The sequence below is a fragment of the Microcaecilia unicolor genome, chromosome 8, assembly GCF_901765095.1.
Source record: "Microcaecilia unicolor chromosome 8, aMicUni1.1, whole genome shotgun sequence".
NCBI classification, from domain to species: domain Eukaryota; kingdom Metazoa; phylum Chordata; class Amphibia; order Gymnophiona; family Siphonopidae; genus Microcaecilia; species Microcaecilia unicolor.
This window is the reverse complement of record NC_044038.1, coordinates 227101640-227123470: the sequence shown is the minus strand read 5'-3', so window position 1 is coordinate 227123470 and position 21831 is coordinate 227101640. Positions and strand designations below refer to the sequence as shown.

The window sequence follows — 21831 nt, the reverse complement described above, 5'->3', positions numbered from 1 at the left end:
AGCCCTATCCATCCATGTTAAAAGAAAAATTGACCATAGTCTGTGTAGCAGGTTGTACCACTACTAAGCTTGCACCTGTACATTAATAGGTTTACTCAAAGTTCTCTTACACTGCTGTTATGATTATTGCCGTTGTGCAGGTCTTGCTGCGTCTAAATGGAACCCATGTTTTAGCCATCATGCTATTCTATATAGAGAGTTCTCAAACCTGAGTGGCTGGGGCGTTTTCCTCAGGAAGGAAGGAGAGTGTAGCTGGAAAGTCTGTCACAATTTTAAATGGTGGTTCTGCCTCTGCCTTCAATGAATTTCCAGCCTCATTCCTGCCAGAATTTAAAACGGTGACCAACAGACAAATGCCCATTCCGCTTACTCAGATGCAGAAAGACCTGGACCACTGTAACAAGCAGGTGTATACAAATATTGTACACATGGCAACAGGCCTCTTAAAAACCAAACAGACCCTAAAAACATAAGAATAGCTATCAGGGGTCAGCGTCTCTTTAAGCCTTCGCCCCCAGGCTTATGTATCCCATAAAGGTAGTACTAATGAAGTTTAAATCTTCAGCTGGACTCCATTAATAGAAGACACTTAAAGAAAGGAACCTGAAACCCTGTTGGCTACTGGAGGTCAATCTTTAACACAATGATTTTAAGTGACCAGGTACCAAACTCAGTGCATTTCTTATACAAATGAAGGGTCATTTCAGCATAACATAAGAGTCAACACAGGTGTGATGACTTTCTCCATGTTTACAGGCACGCTGGACTAAGAACTACATTTTCAGAAGTTTATTAAAAACTGTAAATTTGTAGACACTAAATAAAAATATACACAACCAAAATTGACTGAAGGATGCCATACAGCTCATATGGGAACGCTGCTTCAAGTGACTTTCTCCTAGTAGGGTGCACAATAATATGTTTAGGAGGAAACGGGGCAAGAAAGAACTTTAGGGTCTGGGCGGCCGCATGCCAGGAGGCGGAGGACCTAAGGGAAAAATAAAATAAATTTTTACATTTTCACAACGATGTGGTTAATAGCCTTAACACAAGATAAGTCTGGAGGTAGGATGCATAGCTGACATCTTTAATGGCATCCACTAGTCACATTCAAACCAGTTCAAGAGGACAGATAATAGGCTAAGCATGGCCAGTACCTTAAAGCTTTGGAGACAGGAGTATTGCATTCACCTATACTTCCAAATTGTATTTTAAAAGGAATGTTAGAAATATAGAAATGTAACATTTCTGTACAGACTACAATTGTAAGAGTCCAGGCAGACAATGTTTTGTATTTTTTTCTCAAAAAGGTGTAAGAAATTATTTTCTTTACATTATCTGACCAAAGAGATCATTACAAGCTACTATTCAACACAGAAAACAAACAAACAAAAAAAAACAGGAGGGATGGGGGGGGGGGGGGGGGGTAGATAAAAAGTTGAAAAACAAAATCATTTCCGCAAACTATTGAAAACCTCTCTCTTCGACACGATATACAACAAAGATCAACACATGTAACTGTATAATCTCTGACTTACCCAGAAATGTTTCTTACTATCTTTTGCTTTAATACTATCATTTAACCCAGAATTCTCTGTTAATAATAAATGTATGTTCCCTTCTATTTCCCATACCCACGATGAATTGTAAGCCACATTGAGCCCGCAAAAAAGTTGGGATAATGTGGGATACAAATGTAATAAATAAATAAAATTTAGGTTGCAGGGAGCAGCTTAAAGATGTCGGCTAATGAAACCCCGCCAGCTGGACTAGCCCTTTGAGACTGGTTTTTCAAAAAGAACAGTACTGCTTACCTGGCTGTCCAATGCTGTCCCACCACCTCAAGACACACACACACAAACTATCACAATAACACCTGCTAGTTTACTATTTCAACCTGGTATCCGCACTGTTTACCTCTCATGCCAGGTGGGGGTGGTCTCATGCCTGGAGGAGGCATTCCCATTGGTGCACCTCTGCCTGGGGGCATTCCCATTGGTGGGCCCATAGGTGGCCTCATACCAGGAGGTGGACCCATCATTCCTTAACAGAAAACATTGGGGGGGGGGGGGGGGGGGGGGGGGGGGGGGGGAAGAAGAGACAGAAGTCATAAATTAACAGTAGAAACAACCTCATGTAAAATATGTACACATACAAGTTACTATAAAACTACAGTAGCACTTAGCATTGGTGCTTTGAAAATGCCACAGTAGTCAAAATGTGACCTATTTGAGTAATAACTAAAAAGTTGCACAATTTGTCACACTCAGTGGCGTAGGAAGGGCGGGGCGGTGGTCCGCCCCGGGTGCACGCTGCTGGAGGATGCAGAGAGCAGCCGCATGCCAGTCGGCTCCGCTGGTTCCCTGCTCCCTCTGCCCCGGAACAGGTTACTTCCTGTTCCGGGGCAGAGGGAGCAGGGAGCCAGTGGAGCTGACAGGTGCGCGGCTGCTCTCTGCACCCTCCAGCAGCCAAGAATGCACCCGGGGGGGGGGGGGGGGGGGGGGGGGGGGGGGGCTTGATGCTGCACCCTGGGGGGGACTGACACCGCTGCACCTGGGGGGGGGGGGGTGCGCAGTGGCGATCCACCCTGGGTGGCAGCCTACCTTGCTACGCCACTGGTCACTCTCCAGAACGGTTCACACTTAAGCATGCACTGCTGCCTTGCCCTGTAACAATTACCTGGTTTAGGGACCCTACCGGGTCTTTTAGATTACAAACTGCCAACTTCTAATTTATACACACGCAGACTTTCATGCTAAAGGCTAATGCTTCCCAAACTTATGTGACTCCATTTTAAAACACCAAAAAAAAAAAAAAATTCAAGTGGCACCAGAGGATAAAAAAAAAAAAAAAGTAAACAGCAGACTACCAATGCCTACCCCTCTTTCCCCCACCACATCCAAAGTATGAAAATAGCAGTGGTGACCAAAGTGACAGCAGTCAGCATAGGGCCCTGTGTGCTCACAGAACCCAGTACACTGCACAGGTTTCCAGTCTAAAAGGAAGCACACACTGCAGGATCTGTGGGTGTCCGCTGGAACAGAGGCTTCATGTTGTCTGTCACTACTGGTCATACGTTATAAATTCAGGTCCAGAGGGATGGGGAGGGGGGGGGGAGCAAACCTGTTTCTGTGACCCCCATCCAAGATCCTAATCTACAGCCTGGGAACCACAGCTGAAAGCCAAGGTTTCCTAAGAGTCCAAGCACTTTTCCCCTCCCCAAAAATCCAAGCCAGACCTCAGTGTAATCCTGCTTAGAACCAGTTCATCATTAGGTTCAGACATGATTTGCTCATCAGTGATCCAGTCAAAGAGACGACTAGTCTCCACCCTCAAGTTCTAGTACACAAATATCTCTAGCAGCAAAAAAAAAACCAGGCTGCAGCAGAAGGGGGCCTACATTGACGGTGCATGTTTCTGATGCACTCCAAGGCCCCCTTGTATTGCAGCAGATAAAAGGTAGGTCTTTCTTTTTTTTTCAGGGAATGGCCGTGCGGCAAATGAAGCACTTGATGCCTGGCCATTTCAGGAGGGGGCCTTATCCTACAGTTTACTCTCAGCCCGACACAGCCCTTATGAGGGTGAAATAGGGCCGTGTCCGGCGAGCGAAGAATGGTTTTATGTGATGAATAACGTGTGTTTTATCATTTTAGTCGGTCTGCTCTATGTTTCTTTTTTTTGCCGTTTTGGATTTTGCGGATCATTTGCCTATTTGTTTTCAGGGACACAAATCTCTCTACACAAAATGTGAATACCAAGTTGTTCGTACCTGGAGGTAGAGCTCCTCGCCCCATAGGAGGGGGAGGTCCACCTCTGCCACCTGGTGCATACTGTGTGGGGGCTCCAGCAATGCTGGCAGTGGCTGCAGCCGCAGCTGCAGAAACGGTTCCACGTCCTTGGGGCGTCATCACCTGTGTGGGGTAAAGAGGGAGTCATTTATGCTCAGGCTGAAAGCATCCACACCAGACAGACAGTTGCTGTCGTTTACAGTACCATTAAAGAATCAGAACAAAATCTAACCCACCACTTCATCCTCACTATGAAATACCATATTTTTCGGACTATAAGACGCACTTTTTTCCCCAAAAATTTGGGAGGAAAATGGGGGGTGCGTCTTATAGTCCGAAGGTAGCGAGTTTTGGATCGCCCTCCCCTACTTACGTGACGCGATGGGCCCTGGTGGTCTAGTGACGCCATTTTGAATCTCGCCGAGACCGTCAGGAAGCAGTCAGGAGCACGGAGAGCAGCGCGCTGGGCAGGAAAGAGGGGGCTCTTTCCTGCCCCGACGTCACTAGACCACCAGGGAACATCGTGTCACGTAAGTAGGGGAGGGCGATCCAAAACTTGGACAAGACGCACCGGAGCACCTAGGTTTTAGAGGAGGGAAAAAGGAAAATTTTTTTTTCCTATTTCCCTCCTCTAAAACCTAGGTGCGTCTTATGGTCCGGTGCGTCTTATAGTCCGAAAAATACGGTAAGTCATGTTTTATGAATTCATTTATTACTAGGGCTCCTGATCCAGTCCTGAAGGGTGTCAAACCATATTCATCAGATTTATGTAGATACATAGCATCAAGGTCGCCCACATTTCTGCATCAACCCGACTTGGATACACAACTAAATTAACAACCATTCAGCGGTAATGGCTCGATCAATTATTGGCATTAAATCACCACTAATTTGGAGTTGCAAATTGCATGCACCGTACCTAAATTCTCTCACGTGCAAACCAAAAGGAGATGTGGCCAAGGGAATTCCCAAAAGTTACACACAGTGTTACAGAATTTGGGGGGGGGGGGGAATGCACAACCAACGTGTTTTCCAAGATTTACATCCGATTTCTGTAAGTCCTGTTGCTTAATTTTATTAGCCGGAATTGGTGCTATTCTGGAAAGGATGCTCATCCCATAGTGCCCTTTGCAGAATGGCGATAAGTGCTGATTTTTCACTGCACCCAAATCTGGGTGCCATTAACTGTATAGTTCGCTATGCAAATAAACCTACTCATTTATTTTTACTGCAGATGATTACATGCCTCTCCAGCCTACAGGTCAAGCCCCGTCAAATTCCTGGCAGCTCGACATACACAGGTAAAAAAAAAAATGGTAACTAAGCAAGCCTCCAGTTACATGACTTGCTAAGTACCGATAGTCATAATCGATATAGTAACTAATGGATTATACCGGTGCTTCTTAAACCTCTCCTGGAGGCAGACCTGGCCGGCTGGGTTTTCAGGATTACCACACTAAAACAGATCAGTATGTTCATTTACTGCCTTGGGTGAAAAAAGTCATACATAGGCAAGACAATTACAGCAGTAAAAATATTCAAGTAACAATACACAGTATGGCACAGTATGCTACTTGCAGTGTCAGCGTAATATACATTAAAACATCTTAACAGCATGCAGTGTATGCAGAGGTGGAACATACAGACAAAATAAAGGCAGCTAATGAGGAAAAACTGCACCTGGAGTCAAAATGATCTCAGCTAGAGTAACAGTGGATAAGCAAGTCCTGCTACAGTATGTACAGATGGAATTAATTCTTGTGTGTGCGACTAGCTACTTAGTTGGCTCTTCTCCTAGGCTTTTAATGGAAGAAGCAAGCTTTCACCTGCTTCCTTAGGATCCACTGTATAACCCAACCGGTTAGGTAAGCTTTCAGGAGAGGTTTGAGAAGAACTGAATTATACCATCACCAGTCCCTCCCCCCCCAAAACAAACAAACAAAAAACCTATAGTATTTCTAGAAACACAGTAAAGGACACAGGAATCATTCTAGAAAGTAAATACACAACATTATTCTCAGAAAAGGCTAAGAGAAGGCTGCTCACCTGCTGGGATGGTCCTCCAATTCCCCTGACTGGGCCAGCTAGACCTGCTGGGGCCTGTGGCATTGGTGCACCAGCCGGCACTCCTCTCCCAGCTGCTCTACCAACTCCGGGTCCTCCCGCAGCTCCAGCCAGTGGCACACGAGCAATACCAGTCTGCAAACAACTGCAAACATTTTAGATCTATTCCCCTTCCCCATGAATAAAAACTACTGTGTTAAAAAGAATAGGAAGAAAAATAAGTCTAATACAGCCTTTAGTGTTTTACTTCCTTCTCTGCAATACATAATATTCTTAAGTTCCTCTTTCTGCCCATGATCTTCCACATTTACTCCACTATAAAAGCAGAAGGAACCCTGCCAACAGAGTATTCGGACTTAAGTCCTAGTATACAGTTGAAAAACAAGCAAAAATGCTCAAACTGAGTTGTTATATTTAACTTTCCAGTCACTTTGCTGATACTGAACATAAAAATGAAAAACAATTATTGGCAACAGAAAAAAATAAGAAACGAGCTTAGGTTGCACCTTACTTGATCACTCTATAATTAAAGATTACGTATGACACAATAAAATATACCATGACTTACCTGCAGAGTGTTACCTCCCTTTATTTCCAGGAATACTGGAAGCAAGAAGAAAGAGGACTCTACTCATCTTGTTGGGAGCCTGCTTTCCCGCCTGCTCCCAGGCCTTGAACACCACCCCTAAGCAGGAACCGGCAGGAGAGCATGGGAGACGAACCTTTTCCGGAGATGCGAAGAAGGTAGAACGAGAGGACATGAAATGAGATTGAAGGGGGGGCAGACTCAAGAAAAATGTCAGGAAGTATTTTTTCACGGAGAGAGTAGTGGATGCTTGGCATGCCCTCCCGCGGGAGGTGGTGGAAATGAAAACGGTAACAGAATTCAAGCACGCATGGGATAAACATAAAGGAATCCTGTTCAGAAGGAATGGATCCTAAGGAGCTTAGCCAAAATTGGGTGGCAGAGCCGGTGGCAGGAGGCGGGGATAGTGCTGGGCAGACTTATACGGTCTGTGCCAGAGCCGGTGGTGGGAGGTGGGACTGGTGGTTGGGAGGCGGAGATAGTGCTGGGCAGACATACGGTCTGTGCCAGAGCTGGTGGTGGGAGGCGGGGATAGTGCTGGGCAGACTTATACTGTCTGTGCAAGAACCGGTGGTGGGAAGCGGGGATAGTGCTGGGCAGACTTACACGGTCTGTGCCCTGAAAAGGACAGGTACAAATCAAGGTAAGGTATACACAAAAAGTAGCACATATGAGTTTATCTTGTTGGGCAGACTGGATGGACCATGCAGGTCTTTTTCTGCCGTCATCTACTATGTTACTATGAAGGGTCAGGGTAGGAGACAGACCACCTCAGCTGGGAGGACGAAGGTGAAGAGCAGGAGCAAGACAGCCCACAGCCTATAAACCCCCCAGCCTAGCACTGCGGCAGAAACTAGGTGCAGCAGTTAATTATATAACGGTCCAAAAAGTCCCAGGAGAATCAACTGAGAGGCACTGAGGGCAGACGGAACTACTGGAACTGTCCCTCTGGCAAGACACGGGGAGGTCCAACAAGGCAAGCAGTCCGAAGCAGTAACCAGTTTCACGAAGGACAGGTGAAAGGCCACCCATGGAAGACTATCCAAAGATGTTGGCTATGGAGGACCCTCCCCTCCCCAGGGGCAACAGGGACAGAGAACCACCAAGATGAAGAGGGAACTGAAAGGCACCAACATGGGGTGTGGGGGGGGGGGGAGGGGGCATCAAAAAACAGAGAGCTCCCTTGGAAGCACCATAGGAGAAAAGGAGCTCCGGGAGTACCAAAGGGGCCCAAGAACAGCAAAGGCCCCCAGGAGACAAAGGTCCCCAAACCCTGCTCAGAAACTGCAGAGAGAATGAAGTCCGGGGAGACAGGGAAACTCCCCGTCCTGCCAAAGAGACACTAGAACCCCAAGAAAGAGGACAAGGAGCCGCAGAGGAGCCAACAACTCAGAAAAAAAAAAAAAAAAGGGGGCAACAGAACCCAGTACGCTAAGCCGCCGCAGAAGAATAAGGGGGGGGGGGGAGCCCTGTCATCCCCCCTCAGGTGTGACCAAGACAGCACGGCCTAAAGGGCCTGTAGAGTGTATTCTTGTTTTTATTTTTTTTTAACTGGCCACCAGAGACTGATGTCATAGGTAAGAAGGACCGGGCTGTGTCCCGGTATCCGCAGTCAAAGACTACGCAGTTGAAATGGGCCGACCAGAATCTTTTCTTTATTTTTTTTTTTGGGGGGGGGGGGGGGGGGGTGGCAGAACAAATGCAGCATGGGAAGAAACATCCAAAGAGAAAGGTGCGGGAAAGGGAGCAGCAATTAGCTCCATTCCACCCGACACCGCCATTACAAGACGAACGCGGAATGCTAGCAATATGCACAGCGGGGAAAAGGAGACCCGCAGCTGCTCCCTGAATGCCACCAAAGGTGGCGAGCCAACCAAACCCAGCAGTCACACGAAGATGGAAGCTGGTGCAAGATGGCGGACAGAGCGCGCGACTGGCGTGAAGCCTGCCAAAGAAAAAACACTGCTGAAGAGCCTGCTACTCCACACGGGAATGCCCTCTGGGCCAAAAGCGTCAGAAAAGAAATCACCAGTCAGCGGACAGAGGAGAGGCCCGACTGTGCGGGAACAGGCTAAAAATAGCAGGCAGCTGCAGACAAGGCATAAACCAGTCACAAAAAATAGTGCTGATGTTAGAGAGAGGCAGAGCTAGCGAAGGAACGATGCACAGACCCATGCCGGCTAGGGGAGCATAAAAGCCTTCATGGGAACAAAACAGCCAGCAGAACTGCAAACACAGGCCAGCACTCAGCAAGCGAAGACTACAGCAGAGGCATATCCATCCAGTAAATAAATAGTGCAAAATCGTCACACAGAAGGACCGTCTCTAGGATTTCTTTTTCCACCCCAGTGGCAGGAATCCAAATGTCATGTGCCAGATAGATCACCAGCACATAAAAACCCAAAGAAGAGAGCAAGGGATGGGGGGGGGGACCTGGCACCACCAGGTGTACCCCAACAGATCAGCCAAGACACGCTAGAAACCCCAGCTCAAGTAAGCCTGAGGGAACAGGCTAACAGCAAGCACCAAACCAGAGCTGCACAGGAAAGGGAATAGGACTTGTTACACCACCTTTCTGTGGTTTTTGCTACTACATTCAAAAGGAACTGCATGTCCATCCACCTGCTGAGACAGAGAGAATACTGAAAGTGAGGCTGCTGCACAGTATCCTTTATGGCACAGCTCTGAGGTTCTCTCTATCTCCACTTGCTGGTAGAGGGACATAACCCACTTTTCTCTGGACTGATCCGTGGGACGTAATGGAACAGCAGATGTAAAATGCTCACTGAGAGAAAAAACAGTCAACATTTACACAGTATAAAAATAATCCTTTATCCCTGCTCAGCTGCTGGCTCTGAAGGCTGCGCAGAAAGTGCCACCAGCATGCTCTAGCACCTGGCAGATGCAGAGGCTTGTCTGATTGCTCCGGTCTACCTCAGCCCAGGGATCCAGCATTTCTGCTTTCCCTGGCTCTCCCTGGGTGCGGCTAGAGGGAAATTCCCTACTTAGTTCTTTACCATAGCATTAGCCCCTGACAAAGGGCATAAAGCTAGCCAGGCCAATTGAAAAAAATATTTGGAAAGCTTGGGAGCAACAGTGGGGGGAACAGGCAAGTCGGGTGGAGTAGCACTAGGAAGTGCAAACAGGGGCTTCGGAGCAAAGCTCAACCAGGTACAATCCCAAGACACTGACCTGGGAGCAGCCGTTAGGTTAAGTTATGCTGTGCAGCTGTGACCAGCAGAGCGAGTGAACCATACCAGGGACGTGAGCTCCGTCACACAACCTACCAGCTGCTGAAGGGAGCAAGTATAACCACAAAAAGCTAGACAGCTTTATTAAAATCTGAACTACACTTTTTGAAGTTAATGTAACAGAAAGCTGCACCATACAATTTACTTATAACCCTTATTTCCACAAGAAACACCACTCCAGCTCAGGGGCGTAGCCAGACTTCGGCGGGAGGGGGGTCCAGAGCTCGAGGTGAGGGGGCAAATTTAAGACCCCCCCACCACCAACTTTGACGACCCCTGCCAACGACCCTCTCGAACCCCCTCCCGCACGGCCGCCGTGGTCTACTTTTGCTGGCAGGGGACCCCAATCCATACCAGCCGAGGTCCTCTTCTTTCCGCGAAGGCTTCATTCTATTTCTGACGTCCTGCACATACAGAAACAGAACAAAGCCTTTGCAGGAAGAGGAGGACCTCGGCTGGCGAGGATGGGGTCCCCCGCCAGCAAAGGTAGCCCACGGCGACGGCGGGTCGTCGGCAAGGGGGGGGGGGGGTCGACAGGGTCATCGGCAGGGGGGGTCCATGGCCAAATCTACGGGGGACCAGGTCCCCATGGCCCCACGTAGCTACACCACTGCTCCAGCTACAGGAGTTATGGTTCCCAATCCCACCAGCAACACTTACATCTTTGGGAGGTGGTCCCTCAACAGTCATGGAAACCAAGTTCTCTCCTCTGAGCAACACCAACCCCAGGACTCTTTTCTCTTCCCGCTCTGGCTGTTTTGAGTTTTTAGGCCTATAAAATTGGAGTAGAAGTTTAGTTTTGTTCTGCAGTGTTTTAGCAATTAATGAACCACTCTTTTTCCTCAAAAATATGAAAACATGAACAATGAGAAAACAAATAAAGAAATCTAGCGTCAACCTTTGTATCAAAGTCAACATTTGACAATAATGTAATGAATAGCAAAAGAAAATTCAAAAGGTTTTTTCATATGGACCTAGTTAAGAGCCCTTACTGAAATAAATACTTTGTGGTGGGAAAGGATTTTAAAATTTGCAGAATTAAAAAATCATGCCTGAAAGAGGTTTACCAAAAGCTATAATGTTCAAATATGCTCTACAACTAAACAACAAAAATTCTATCCCAAAGAAAAAGGACTCACTTGATTTTCCTGAATTCATCACAGTCACACAAAATGAGGTTCATATGTTTATCGAAAGCCTTGAAGGTCCCAATGAAGATTCGACCATCCTGCAGGATACAGCGCATCCTGTAGTCGATGTGCTGGAGCATCTTACTGCTCTTTCCCACCGTCTAGGAGCAAAAAAAAATACAAACAACAATAATCATCAAACTTAAAAACAAAACAAAAGTGCATGCAACTTACTCCTCACCGGCCTCCCACTCGGCCACCTATCCCCCCCCTTCAATCCGTTCAGAACGCTGCTGCACGTCTTATATTCCGCCAAAACCGATATACTCATATCACCCCTCTCCTCAAATCACTTCATTGGCTTCCGATCAGATATTGCATACAATTCAAGCTCCTCCTCCTTACCTACAAATGCACTCAAGTCTGCGGCTCCTCACTACCTCTCCACCCTCATCTCCCCCTATGTTCCCGCCCGCAACCTCCGCTCACAGGACAAAGCCCTTCTCCACTACTGCCAACTCCAGGCTCCGCTCATTCTGCCTTGCCTCACCCTACGCCTGGAACAATCTTCCTTTACCCATACGCCATGCCCCCTCCCTACCCATCTTCAAATCTCTGCTTAAAACTCACCTTTTCAATGCTGCCTTCGGCGCCTAACCGCTCTAGAAATATAAAATGCCCCAATCTATCCACCCTATCAGATTAACTGTTCACTCGTCCTCTAGATTGTACACTTGTCTTTAGATTGTTCTCTTGTCTTTTAGATTGTAAGCTCTTTGAGCAGGGACTGTCCTTCTATGTTTAAATTGTACAGCGCTGCGTAACCCTAGTAGTGCTTTAGAAATGTTAGTTAGTAGTAGTAGTAGTAATGTTCTGGCTAACCCCTTTCACGCACAGTGTGCCAGTGTTTCCTTCCCTCAGCGATCCCAAACAAGCCCCCTCAAGGCCTATAATCTCTCACCATTCTCTCTCTCAGACTCAGATAACATTAGTGTCACGATACATGTGTTGTGAAAGTACACTTACAGACAGACAAAAGAAAAAATTAAAGAGAAGAGATAACTTTATTTACTATTACTTCTGGAGATTATGTACAGAAAGCCAATCACAGAAACAATTCCTGGATTCTGGTCCTAGTCTGGTCACATTTCCTGCCTGCTGATTCTCCTCTCTCCCCTCTGCTCATTCTTTTTTTGTGGTCTGATTTTCTCTGTCAGCTTTGGAAAAATGCGTATCTCTGATACCTTTGTATTTTGCAGAGTTGAATGGGAAATGCTTTTCTATTTCTATAGTGCTGCATTGTTTGCAAAGTCTGCTTTCCTAGCGTTTTCAGTTCAATTTTTGTCTGCCTCGTTCCAGTTTGTGGTGACATTCTATATTTGGTGAGGGTCTGTCTGTGCTTTTTACGTGACCACGGTCAGGTATTTAGCTAGCGCAGGGATGGGCAACCTGCAATCCACCACTGAATTTTATGCAGCTTGCAAGACCATGGGAAGTTTACACAGAAAGCAGCTCACCCAAACGTCATTAACCAGTTTTGTGGTCAGCGGAACTGTCAAAGGGTACAACAACCAGATAAGACTTGTTTGACAGTGTTAGCAGCTGTTTGGAAAGACAAAGGTACCTAACCACCTTACCTTCGGCACCTAACCACCATACCTCTATTCAGAAATCTAGACTGCCCCCACTTGACACTTCGCATTTTAGATTGTAAGCTCTCTTGAGCAGGGACTGTCCTTTGTTAAACTGTACAGCGCTGCGTAACCCTAGTAGCGCTCTAGAAATGTTAAGTAGTAGTAGAAGATAATAGACCATTCTGGTAGTCATTTTATGTTCATTCAGAGGCTTATTTTCAAAGCACGTAGACTTACAAAGTTAGACTTTGTAAGTCTAAGTGTTCTGAAAATGAGCACCTCAGTCATCACATTTTGTTAAGTTTCTGTATGTGGACCACTAGTGATAGTGCAGACAGTTATGTGGCCCTCTGTGTATTATTAAAAAAAAAAAAAAAAAAAAAGTTGCCCACTCATGAACCAGTGCATGTTTCTGTGCAGGAATCTGTAGCAGGCAAGCCTGATCTTTTCTCATTTTTTTTTAGGATCTGTGCTTTCCAATAGGAGGTGTATAACTGTTCTAACATAGCTACCATGTTTAGATTGCCCATTTTTCCCAAGCAGGCTTATTACCATTTGGGTTCTTGGTTTGATAAGACAGATATGTAGGTTGAGTGCATTTTTTTTTCTCAAGGTTTTGTGTTATTTTCAGAGAGCCTGGTAGTAGAGGGGGTTTTGGCACTGTTATTGAGTAGACAACAAAATGTGTATGTTTTCGTTTGTACTATGAGTAGTAAGGGAAAGTGTTCTGATTTTGCCCTGTATTCATTACCGAGGTTCTACTTACTCGGTTCAAGAGGGAGACATAGGCTACTGTCAGGGCTTTTTTTGTGGGGGTACTGAGTACCGGCACCTTTTCCACTGTCTGCTAAAATTGACCTACATTCCCCAAGTTTTAATGAAAGAGCTCAGGCTGCTTTGTCGTAGATTCTGTGACTGGTTGCTGGGGGCCTGGCTATTGTGGGGTGGCCTGGCATTTGAGTACCAGCACTTTTTTTGCTAGAAAAAATGCACTGGTGTAGTATTTGAACTCCTCCTCCTCCTACTAATTAGCATTTCTATAGCGCTGCCAGGGTTACGCAGCGCTGTACAAGTTTCACAAGGGGAAGGACAGTCCCTGCCCTGGAGAGCTTACAATCTGACTGGAAGCACTTCGGTGCTGCAGATCCACCAAAGTACCATAATGGAGTTTATCAGAAACCAAGACTTTCCTAAGCTAGGTAACCTGACAGTTTCGGAACTGTCGCTCACCAACACAGTCCCCTTAGCAGGGCACATCCATGAAACCCGTCCTGGCAGTCTATAACTTCCCTCCTCGGCTACAAACACGCGACAAAGACAAACAAAAAATAGTAAAAAAAAAAAAAAAGACCACAATGTAGCATCCCGAGCAGGTACCCCCGAAGCACAGCAGAACCCCCACACTGATTTTCCATATCTGGGCCCCAAAGCCTCCCCCCCCCCAGGTCCCATAGCTTCAGGAGCTTCCCTGCTCTCTGTACCACGAAAATAGCTACTCCCACAACTCCACCACCGCCTTAAGACCCCAACGCAACACTTCTTACCATAGCTGCGGTTCGGATGGGTCGACTCAGCGACCGATTCTACCGAACACAAACAAAAATTCCGCTGCGAATCTTGCTCCAGTCAGCGGCGGCTACTTATGCCGGAAGTGAAGACTCGTGGTGAACCGGAAGCTCAACGCCTAGTGCTTTTCTCTGTGCGCATCCGTATGCAGGCACAAACTGGCATGTATGAAAGTATTAATTAGGTCAAATAAAATAAAATAAAAATGCTACCGACAATAAAGAACGACAGCGTGGATACAGCATAGGTTTGCATGCTTTTTTGGGGGGTGACGGGGATGATGGCTACGCGGATGCGAGGAAAAGGGAGAGTAACCCTATTGGCTTCAGTTTTTGACGTCACGCCGTCTCCTGTTCTCAATCTACCCTCCTTGGAGTCGCAGCCTCGAAAAAGACGTGACGTCGGAGGGGGGTGGGGCGCCGGAGAAGGAAAGCTTGTCGTCGCGCGCGGGCCAGTGGCAGACAGCTCGAAAGACAAGACAAGTGTGAAGGTAGGAGGACGCGAGTTTGTGCGTTTGCAAGAGATACTGGACCAGCGCGGTGAGGAGGTGGTGACACGCTGGAGCGGGGAAAAGATGCTAGATCGTAGGGGAGGGGTCTTGGTTCTGAAATGCGCGTCAAATGGGGTGTTCGGTGTGGGAGGGCTGTAGGTGAGGTTCGGGATTTAAAGGTGAATGAGTCACAAAGACAGCAGGTGGGATCTGGTACCCTGGGGAGAGCAAGTGATGGAGGCAACAGATGGGATTGGGTACCAGTGGGGTTGCATCAAACAGTACATGGGCACAGGTTCTCTAGGCAGGAGTGATGGAGGCGTTGGGAGAGAAAGAAGGAGGGAGCCAGCAGATGGAGAAGGGGTGTAATAAGGGCAGCAGCCACCGAGTCAAAAAATCGTGATGGGGACACATGGGGACAGAAGAGCCATCCACGGATAGAAGAAGGAGGAGGGGGTAACGAATAAGCGTTTTAGTTAAAAAAAAATTTTGTTAAAATAAAATGAGAATCGAACTGTTTTGAAACATGCTTAAAAGTGTTGCAAAGCAGTAGTAGACATATGAAAGTTGTAAAGAGGTCTAGTAATAGAACCCCAGGAATATATGCGTTGGTGCGTGTATGTTTTTTTTTTGGGAGGGGGAGTATTTTCATAAAATCAACCAAAGAAAGAAATGGGTGGAATAAGTAACACAGGGAAGACTAAAGCAGGAATGACACTTATGGATACAGGGAAAGAAGCAGCAGTTACAATGCTAGTGAAATTGAAAACCAAGTTTTATGTGAAAAGTAAGATATGTGAAGCAGATTCTTGCCTTCCACCTGCGGTTAATGTAAAGCATTGATAACATTGTGGCAGTGTGCTAAAGCTTTTGTGTTTGTTTTCATACGCTGTGCAAATTGGAAGTTGCATTATTTAGATTGTAGTCTCTTTTTCTATCCTTAGGCCAAAGTTAGTTACCTTGAGATTAATCAGCCTTTTATAGTTGAGTGTGAATGAGAACTGTATGACTCAGGAGAACTGTAAGCGCCTCACACCTGGGATGAATTTCACATAATGCTGCCCGTAGGTACTGATGCCACTCCCTAACCTGAAGCTCTTGCTCCTCATACCAAACCTCTGGTACTCTGCGTAGGGATTTTCCAATCAGAGTGAGTACACAGACAGGAATTATGTCAGACTATGCTCATGGTGCCCCCCCCCCCTTCATAAAGACATGCAGTAGGTTGGCTCTATGAATACTGTCTAACTTGATGCTAACTGGAGCAGAGCTCCAAGGTATGGAATGGGATTGTGGAAAGTATTCCAAGGTATGGAATGGGATGGGAGATCTGCAGAGTGAATGTGGATTTGCTACTTTAAATTTCTGCTACCTTAGGCATAGGCCTAATAACCATATGTCTAAACATGGTCCTGGCTTTCACTTCTAGGTCACCAGTTCTAACCTAGCTTAAGTTGTTTTGTTTTGAACTTAAAAAAAAAAAATTAAGGCAACCTGTGTGACGTGTGGTTTCAGCCTAGTTCCAAAAGCCACTTCCAAAGTATTCACATCATGGCCCTGTTAGATTCCTACAAATCTGTACATTTTGCTATATACCTGTTTTCTGTGAAAGGGTTAAATATTTATCAGATTCATGTCTGTCATGTAGGCTGAGTCTTTTACATCAGGTTGCCTCCGTTTTAGTAGGTCTGTCCTGCCTTCACTTTAAGGTTAACCAAATTGCAGAAGTATTTTTTTTTTTTTGTGTGTGTGTGTGTGTTACAGAATGAAATGTTGCATTTATTGTAGAGAGAATGTGAATACTTTACTTGATGTTACACAGTTGGACAATGCACATACAAAGCTGTACAAATCCCAAGCTGAATATCAACCTGAAATGCCTTTAGTGGAAGTTAGAAGTGATGTAGGGAAGGTTTGGGTTTATGCAGGAGCGGATCAGGGAGGAAGTTACTTGAGTGGGTGAGTGGTTGGTAGCTGATCAAGTAATGACTGTTCTCTGTTTCACTGAGAGAGGGGAGGTTGATCATGTTATCTGGCAGCTGGGATTTTGGATTTTTTTCAAATGTCATGTATCTGCTGATGCTCCTCCTGGCTTTAGGCAAGTTAATTCAACCTGTATTGCTTCAGAGAAATACCTACTGTATCCAGTCGGAACTATCTTTGAATATGGATTTGGGAAAAAAAGTACTGAAAATAGAAATCCAAGTATTGTAATATAGGTGTTTAATTACTAGGGGTGTGCAGCCCCCACACTTCCATTTGATGTTTTCCTGTACTTTTGGGCAAAAAAACTCCTGGCTTTCAATAACAGCCCATTTGTTTCTCACGTTCTTTATAACTTGATGAGCTTTAGTTAATAAGATTTGATAGTCGGCTTTTATAAATAACTGTGCACTGGAAATTAGGGGGTATTAAAGCAATCGGAACATTTTATTTTTTTATTATTATTTATTAGGATTTATTTACTGCCTTTTTAAAATAATTCACTCAAGGCGGTGTACACTAAGAATACACCAAACATAAGCAATAGACAATTACAGCAGTAAAAATATTCAAATAACAATTCAAAGTATATAGCATAGTACACTACTTACAATGTCAGCACAGTATGTAATAAAACATTTTAATAGACAGCGTAAAGTTTAAGCAGAGAAGGAGCATATAGGTGGTAGGTAAGAGAGTAAAAGGAGTTAGAAAATAAGGTGACTAATTTAAAGAAAGGTGCATGAGGTCGGAGAGATGATAAAATGTTATCTCATCCAGGGTAGAAGTGGATAAACGTGTCCTGCTGCAGTATGTGCAGCCTGTGTCACTCCTCATGTATGTAAGTGAGACTAACAAGTTAGTTCTTCCACTAAAGGCCTGGTTGAAGAGTTAAGCTTTCACTTGCTTCCTGAAGTAGAGATAGTCTTGTGTTAAGTGAAGCAAAGCATTTCATCAAAACACTGCAGCCAGTCTCATATTTGGTAAAACAAAATACGAAAGTGCCAAACCCCTAAGAGAAAACCTACACTGGCTCCCACTTAAAGAACGTATTACGTTCAAAATCTGCACCCTGGTTCATAAAATCATTTACGGAGAGACCCCGGTCTATTATTATTAACATTTGTATAGCTCTACCAGACGCACGCAGCACTGAACACCTGACACAGAGAGACCGTCCCTGCTCAATAGAGCTTACAATCTAAAAATACAGACAGACAAGACAATGAAGGGCAAGGAAAGTACTGGGTGAGAAGGAACAAGGATAGGGGAATTGAGTAGTGGTTAGGGGCCAAAACATTCCATGTAGAATCTCAGTAGTAGCAACATTCCATGTAGAATCTCAAGTAATAGCAACATTCCAGAATCTCAAATAGTAACAACATCCCATGTTCCACTGCACTAACCACTAGGCTACTCCTCCACTAGCAACACAGTAGATGACGGCAGAAAAAGACCTGCATGGTCCATCCAGTCTGCCCAACAAGATAAACTCATATGTGCTACTTTTTGTGTATACCTTACCTTGATTTGTACACTAGCAACAATCCATCTAGAAGCCTGCCCTTGCAGATCAGCAACGTGGCCGCACAGGCTTCTGTTTCTGTGAGTCTGACGTCCTGCACATACGTGCAGGACGTCAGACTCACAGAAACAGAAGCCTGCGCGGCCATGTTGCTGATCTGCAAGGGCAGGCTTTTACATGGAATGTTATTATTATTATTAACATTTTTATAGTGCTACCAGGCGCACGCAGCGCTGAACACCTGACACAGAGAGACAGTCCCTGCTCGATAGAGCTTACAATCTAAAATACAGACAGACAAGACAATTAAGGGCAAGGAAAGTACTGGGTGAGAAGGAACAAGGATAGGGGAATTGAGTAGTGGTTAGGAGCCAAAAGCAGTGTCAGACCTCATAGACTTACCACCCAGGAACACTAAAAGATCAGCACGCACGTTCCTGAATCTCCATTTCCCCAGCTGCAAAGGACTAAAATACAAATTAACAAATGCATCCAGCTTTTCCTACATAAGCACGCAGTTGTGGAATGCACTACCACTCGACGTGAAAAAAAAAATGCGCGACCTAACCAACTTTTGGAAATCACCGAAGACCTGCCTGTTCAACAAGGCATACCGCAATGATCCATCCTAATTACCAGACAACGAAACTGAAGCCTGAGCTGAATAAAACCTAATTCTCTATACCCGACTACCAAAGCCTACTCTACCACGAATGAACTTTTAACGCAATACCACTTTATCTCTTATTCCGAATTTGAACTCTTTATACTTGACTGCTTAATCTACTATGTCAATCACGATCTTTAATGTAATACCACTTGTATCTCTCGCTCCGGAATGGCGATCGCCATTGCGGCATAATGTAAGCCACATTGAGCCTGCAAATAGGTGGGAAAATGTGGGATACAAATGCAGCAAATAAATAAATATTAAAAACACATCTGTAGGTACACGTTAGTAGTATTTATTTAAAAAAATTTCTATCTTACCATTCTAGGTGGGTTACAAGAAAAAATGCATTTGAAATGACAAAAACAGAAAACGTAAGAGTAAATAAAACAACTACATACTGCTACTAAGTATTTTGATATACCGCAAAGTGTACCCAAAACTGTACAGATGGAAGAGACGTCACCGCTGTGTGGAGCTCCAGTCTACTTAATGATGGACGATTAGATGTTGAGGAACAAACCTTGATCCTGAACTGTCAGGATGTCAAACCAGCTTTTTTTTCTCCATTCCCTTTTATTTTCACCTGTTTGACACAAAGCTGATTCCCGTGGAATCTGTAGTAGGAACTTTGGTTAGGGTAAATGGAGCAAAACAGCTGTGGTTAGGGAACGCAATGAGACCCCTACCCTTACCGTAGATCGGGAGTTCTTGACCCAGTCCTTGAAAACCTGACTGGTTGAGTGTATCCCGAGGTACCCACAATGAAGATGCAGGAAGATAAGATTTGCATGCAATAGAGGTAAACAATAGAAATAAAACAAAATAAAACATGGAAAAGAAAATAAGATGATACCTTTTTTATTGGACATAATACATTTCTTGATTAGCTTTCGAAGGTTGCCCTTCTTCGTAAGATCAGAAATAAGCAAATGTGGTAGATGACAGTATATATATAAGTGAAACATCAAAGCATTTCAGTGACAGTCTAACAGGGTGGGGGTGGCTAGGAGATATGCATGGGAACATCAAAGCATTTCAGTGACAGTCTAACAGGATGGGGGTGGATGGGTGAGTCTAACAGGATGGGGGTGGATGGGTGAGAGGAGGTTACCCTCCTTTCACCTATCCATCCCCTTACCTATCCACCCCCATCCTGTTAGACTGTCACTGAAATGCTTTGATGTTTCACTTATATATACTGTCATCTACCACATTTGCTTATTTCCGATCTGACGAAGAAGGGCAACCTTCGAAAGCTAATCAAGAAATGTATTAAGTTATGTCCAATAAAAAAGGTATCATCTTATTTTCTTTTCCATGTTTTATTTTGTTTGATTTCTATAGATTCTACATGGAATGTTGCTATTCCACTAGCAACATTCCATGTAGAAGTCGGCCCTTGCAGATCACCAATGTGGCCGCGCAGGCTTCTGCTTCTGTGAGTCTGACGTCCTGCACGTACGTGCAGGACGTCAGACTCACAGAAACAGAAGCCTGCGCAGCCTTCTACATGGAATGTTGCTAGTGGAATAGCAACATTCCATGTAGAATCTCCAATAGTAGCAACATTCCATCTAGAATCTCCAATAGTAGCAACATTCCATGTAGAATCTCCAATGGTATCTATTTTACTGTCATAGTAATGCTTGAATGTTTTCACTTATATACACTGTCAGCTAACACATTTGCTTATTTCCGATCTGAGGAAGAAGGGCAACCTTCGAAAGCTAATCAAGAAATGTATTAAGTTATGTCCAATAAAAAAGGTATCATCTTATTTTCTTTTCCATGTTTTATTTTGTTTTATTTCTATTGATTACCTTTAAAAGTGGACTAACACGGCTACCACACCTGTCTACATACAATAGAGGAAATGTATGCAGATTTACCTCATGCATATTCATGGTGGATAGCCTGAAAACCTGATGGACTGGGTTGAGAACCCCTGCCATAAATGGAACACCATCACAATACCAGAACCCACAGGAAAGATGGAGCCCACCATTAGGCCATCACACCCTTGAACTGTGAGAGACATGGAATTTTGGGCAGTGATGGGAAGAGGCAGCTTAAGAATTGAAAGCAGTGTTAGAAATGTGGGGTTTCAGGTGGTACTTTAAACGTGGGTAGGGACGAAGCCAGATGCACCAATTGTGGAAGAAGCTGGTAAGGTGGAGTCATAAGGAAAGAAGAGAGGAAGTGGTAATATTGGTGCCTGTAAAATGCAGAGAGTCTGTCAGTACTAAGGATAGGCCACTTTAAGAAAATTGTGTCGCCTGGAATAAACTTCCTGAGCCCCTACGTCTTGCCCCATCCTTGGCCACCTTTAAATCTAGACTGAAAACCCACCTCTTTAACATTGCTTTTGACTCGTAACCACTTGTAACCACTTGCCTCCACCTACCCTCCTCTCTTCCTTCCCGTTCACATTAATTGATTTGATTTGCTTACTTTATTTTTTGTCTATTAGATTGTAAGCTCTTTGAGCAGGGACTGTTTTTCTTCTATGTTTGTGCAGCGCTGCGTATGCCTTGTAGTGCTATAGAAATGCTAAATAGTAGTGGTAGTAGTCTCTTGTAACCAGAGCTAATATTGTGATGTCATAATGCCTCAGTCCACCAATAAGAGCCAACCTCATCAGTGATGTCACAATGGCTTGATTGTCCTATACTTGGCTCACTTTTATTACATAGCTCTTTGAGCAGGGACTGTCTTTCTTCTATGTTTGTGCAGCGCTGCATATGCCTTGTAGCGCTATAGAAATGCTAAATAGTAGTAGTAGTAGTCTCTTGTAATCAGAGGTGATATTGTGATGTCATAATGCCTCAGGCCACCAATAAGAGCCAACCTCATCAGTGATGTCACAATGGCTTGATTGTCCTATACTTGGCTCACTTTTATTACATAGCTCTTTGAGCAGGGACTGTCTTTCTTCTATGTTTGTGCAGCGCTGCGTATGCCTTGTAGCACTATAGAAATGCTAAATAGTAGTAGTAGTAGTCTCTTGTAATCAGAGGTGATATTGTGATGTCATAATGCCTCAGGCCACCAATAAGAGCCAACCTCATCAGTGATGTCACAATGGCTTGATTGTCCTATACTTGGCTCACTTTTATTACATAGCTCTTTGAGCAGGGACTG

General features: G+C 44.9%; 2 protein-coding genes across 3 annotated transcripts in view; one reads left to right on the top strand and one right to left on the bottom strand.

The window, feature by feature from the left end:
* Positions 1–774: 774 nt before the first annotated feature.
* Positions 775–14125, bottom strand: SNRPB (small nuclear ribonucleoprotein polypeptides B and B1). The gene is made up of 7 exons (XM_030211451.1): positions 13998–14125; positions 10829–10980; positions 10350–10461; positions 5835–5987; positions 3770–3911; positions 1918–2043; positions 775–988 (listed from the first exon to the last, which is right to left on the bottom strand). The coding sequence occupies exons 1-7, from the start codon at positions 13998–14000 to the stop codon at positions 951–953; spliced, it is 726 nt and encodes a 241-aa protein (XP_030067311.1). The 5' UTR covers positions 14001–14125; the 3' UTR covers positions 775–950.
* A 339-nt stretch (positions 14126–14464) lies between these two features.
* Positions 14465–21831, top strand: part of ELMO2 (engulfment and cell motility 2) — a 132708-nt gene continuing 125341 nt past the window's right edge. For both annotated transcript variants that reach the window (XM_030211442.1, XM_030211441.1), the window contains exon 1: positions 14465–14509. The gene's annotated coding sequence lies outside the window, so the exon portion shown is untranslated. The remainder of the gene's footprint in view (positions 14510–21831) is intronic.

Coding starts and splice junctions, on each gene's coding strand:
- SNRPB (XM_030211451.1), bottom strand. Junction 2,044..3,769: donor GCGAGGAGCTCTACCTCCAG/GTACGAACAACT, acceptor TTTTCTGTTAAG/GAATGATGGGTCCACCTCCT. Junction 989..1,917: donor ACCCCCACCTGGCATGAGAG/GTAAACAGTGCG, acceptor TTTTTCCCTTAG/GTCCTCCGCCTCCTGGCATG.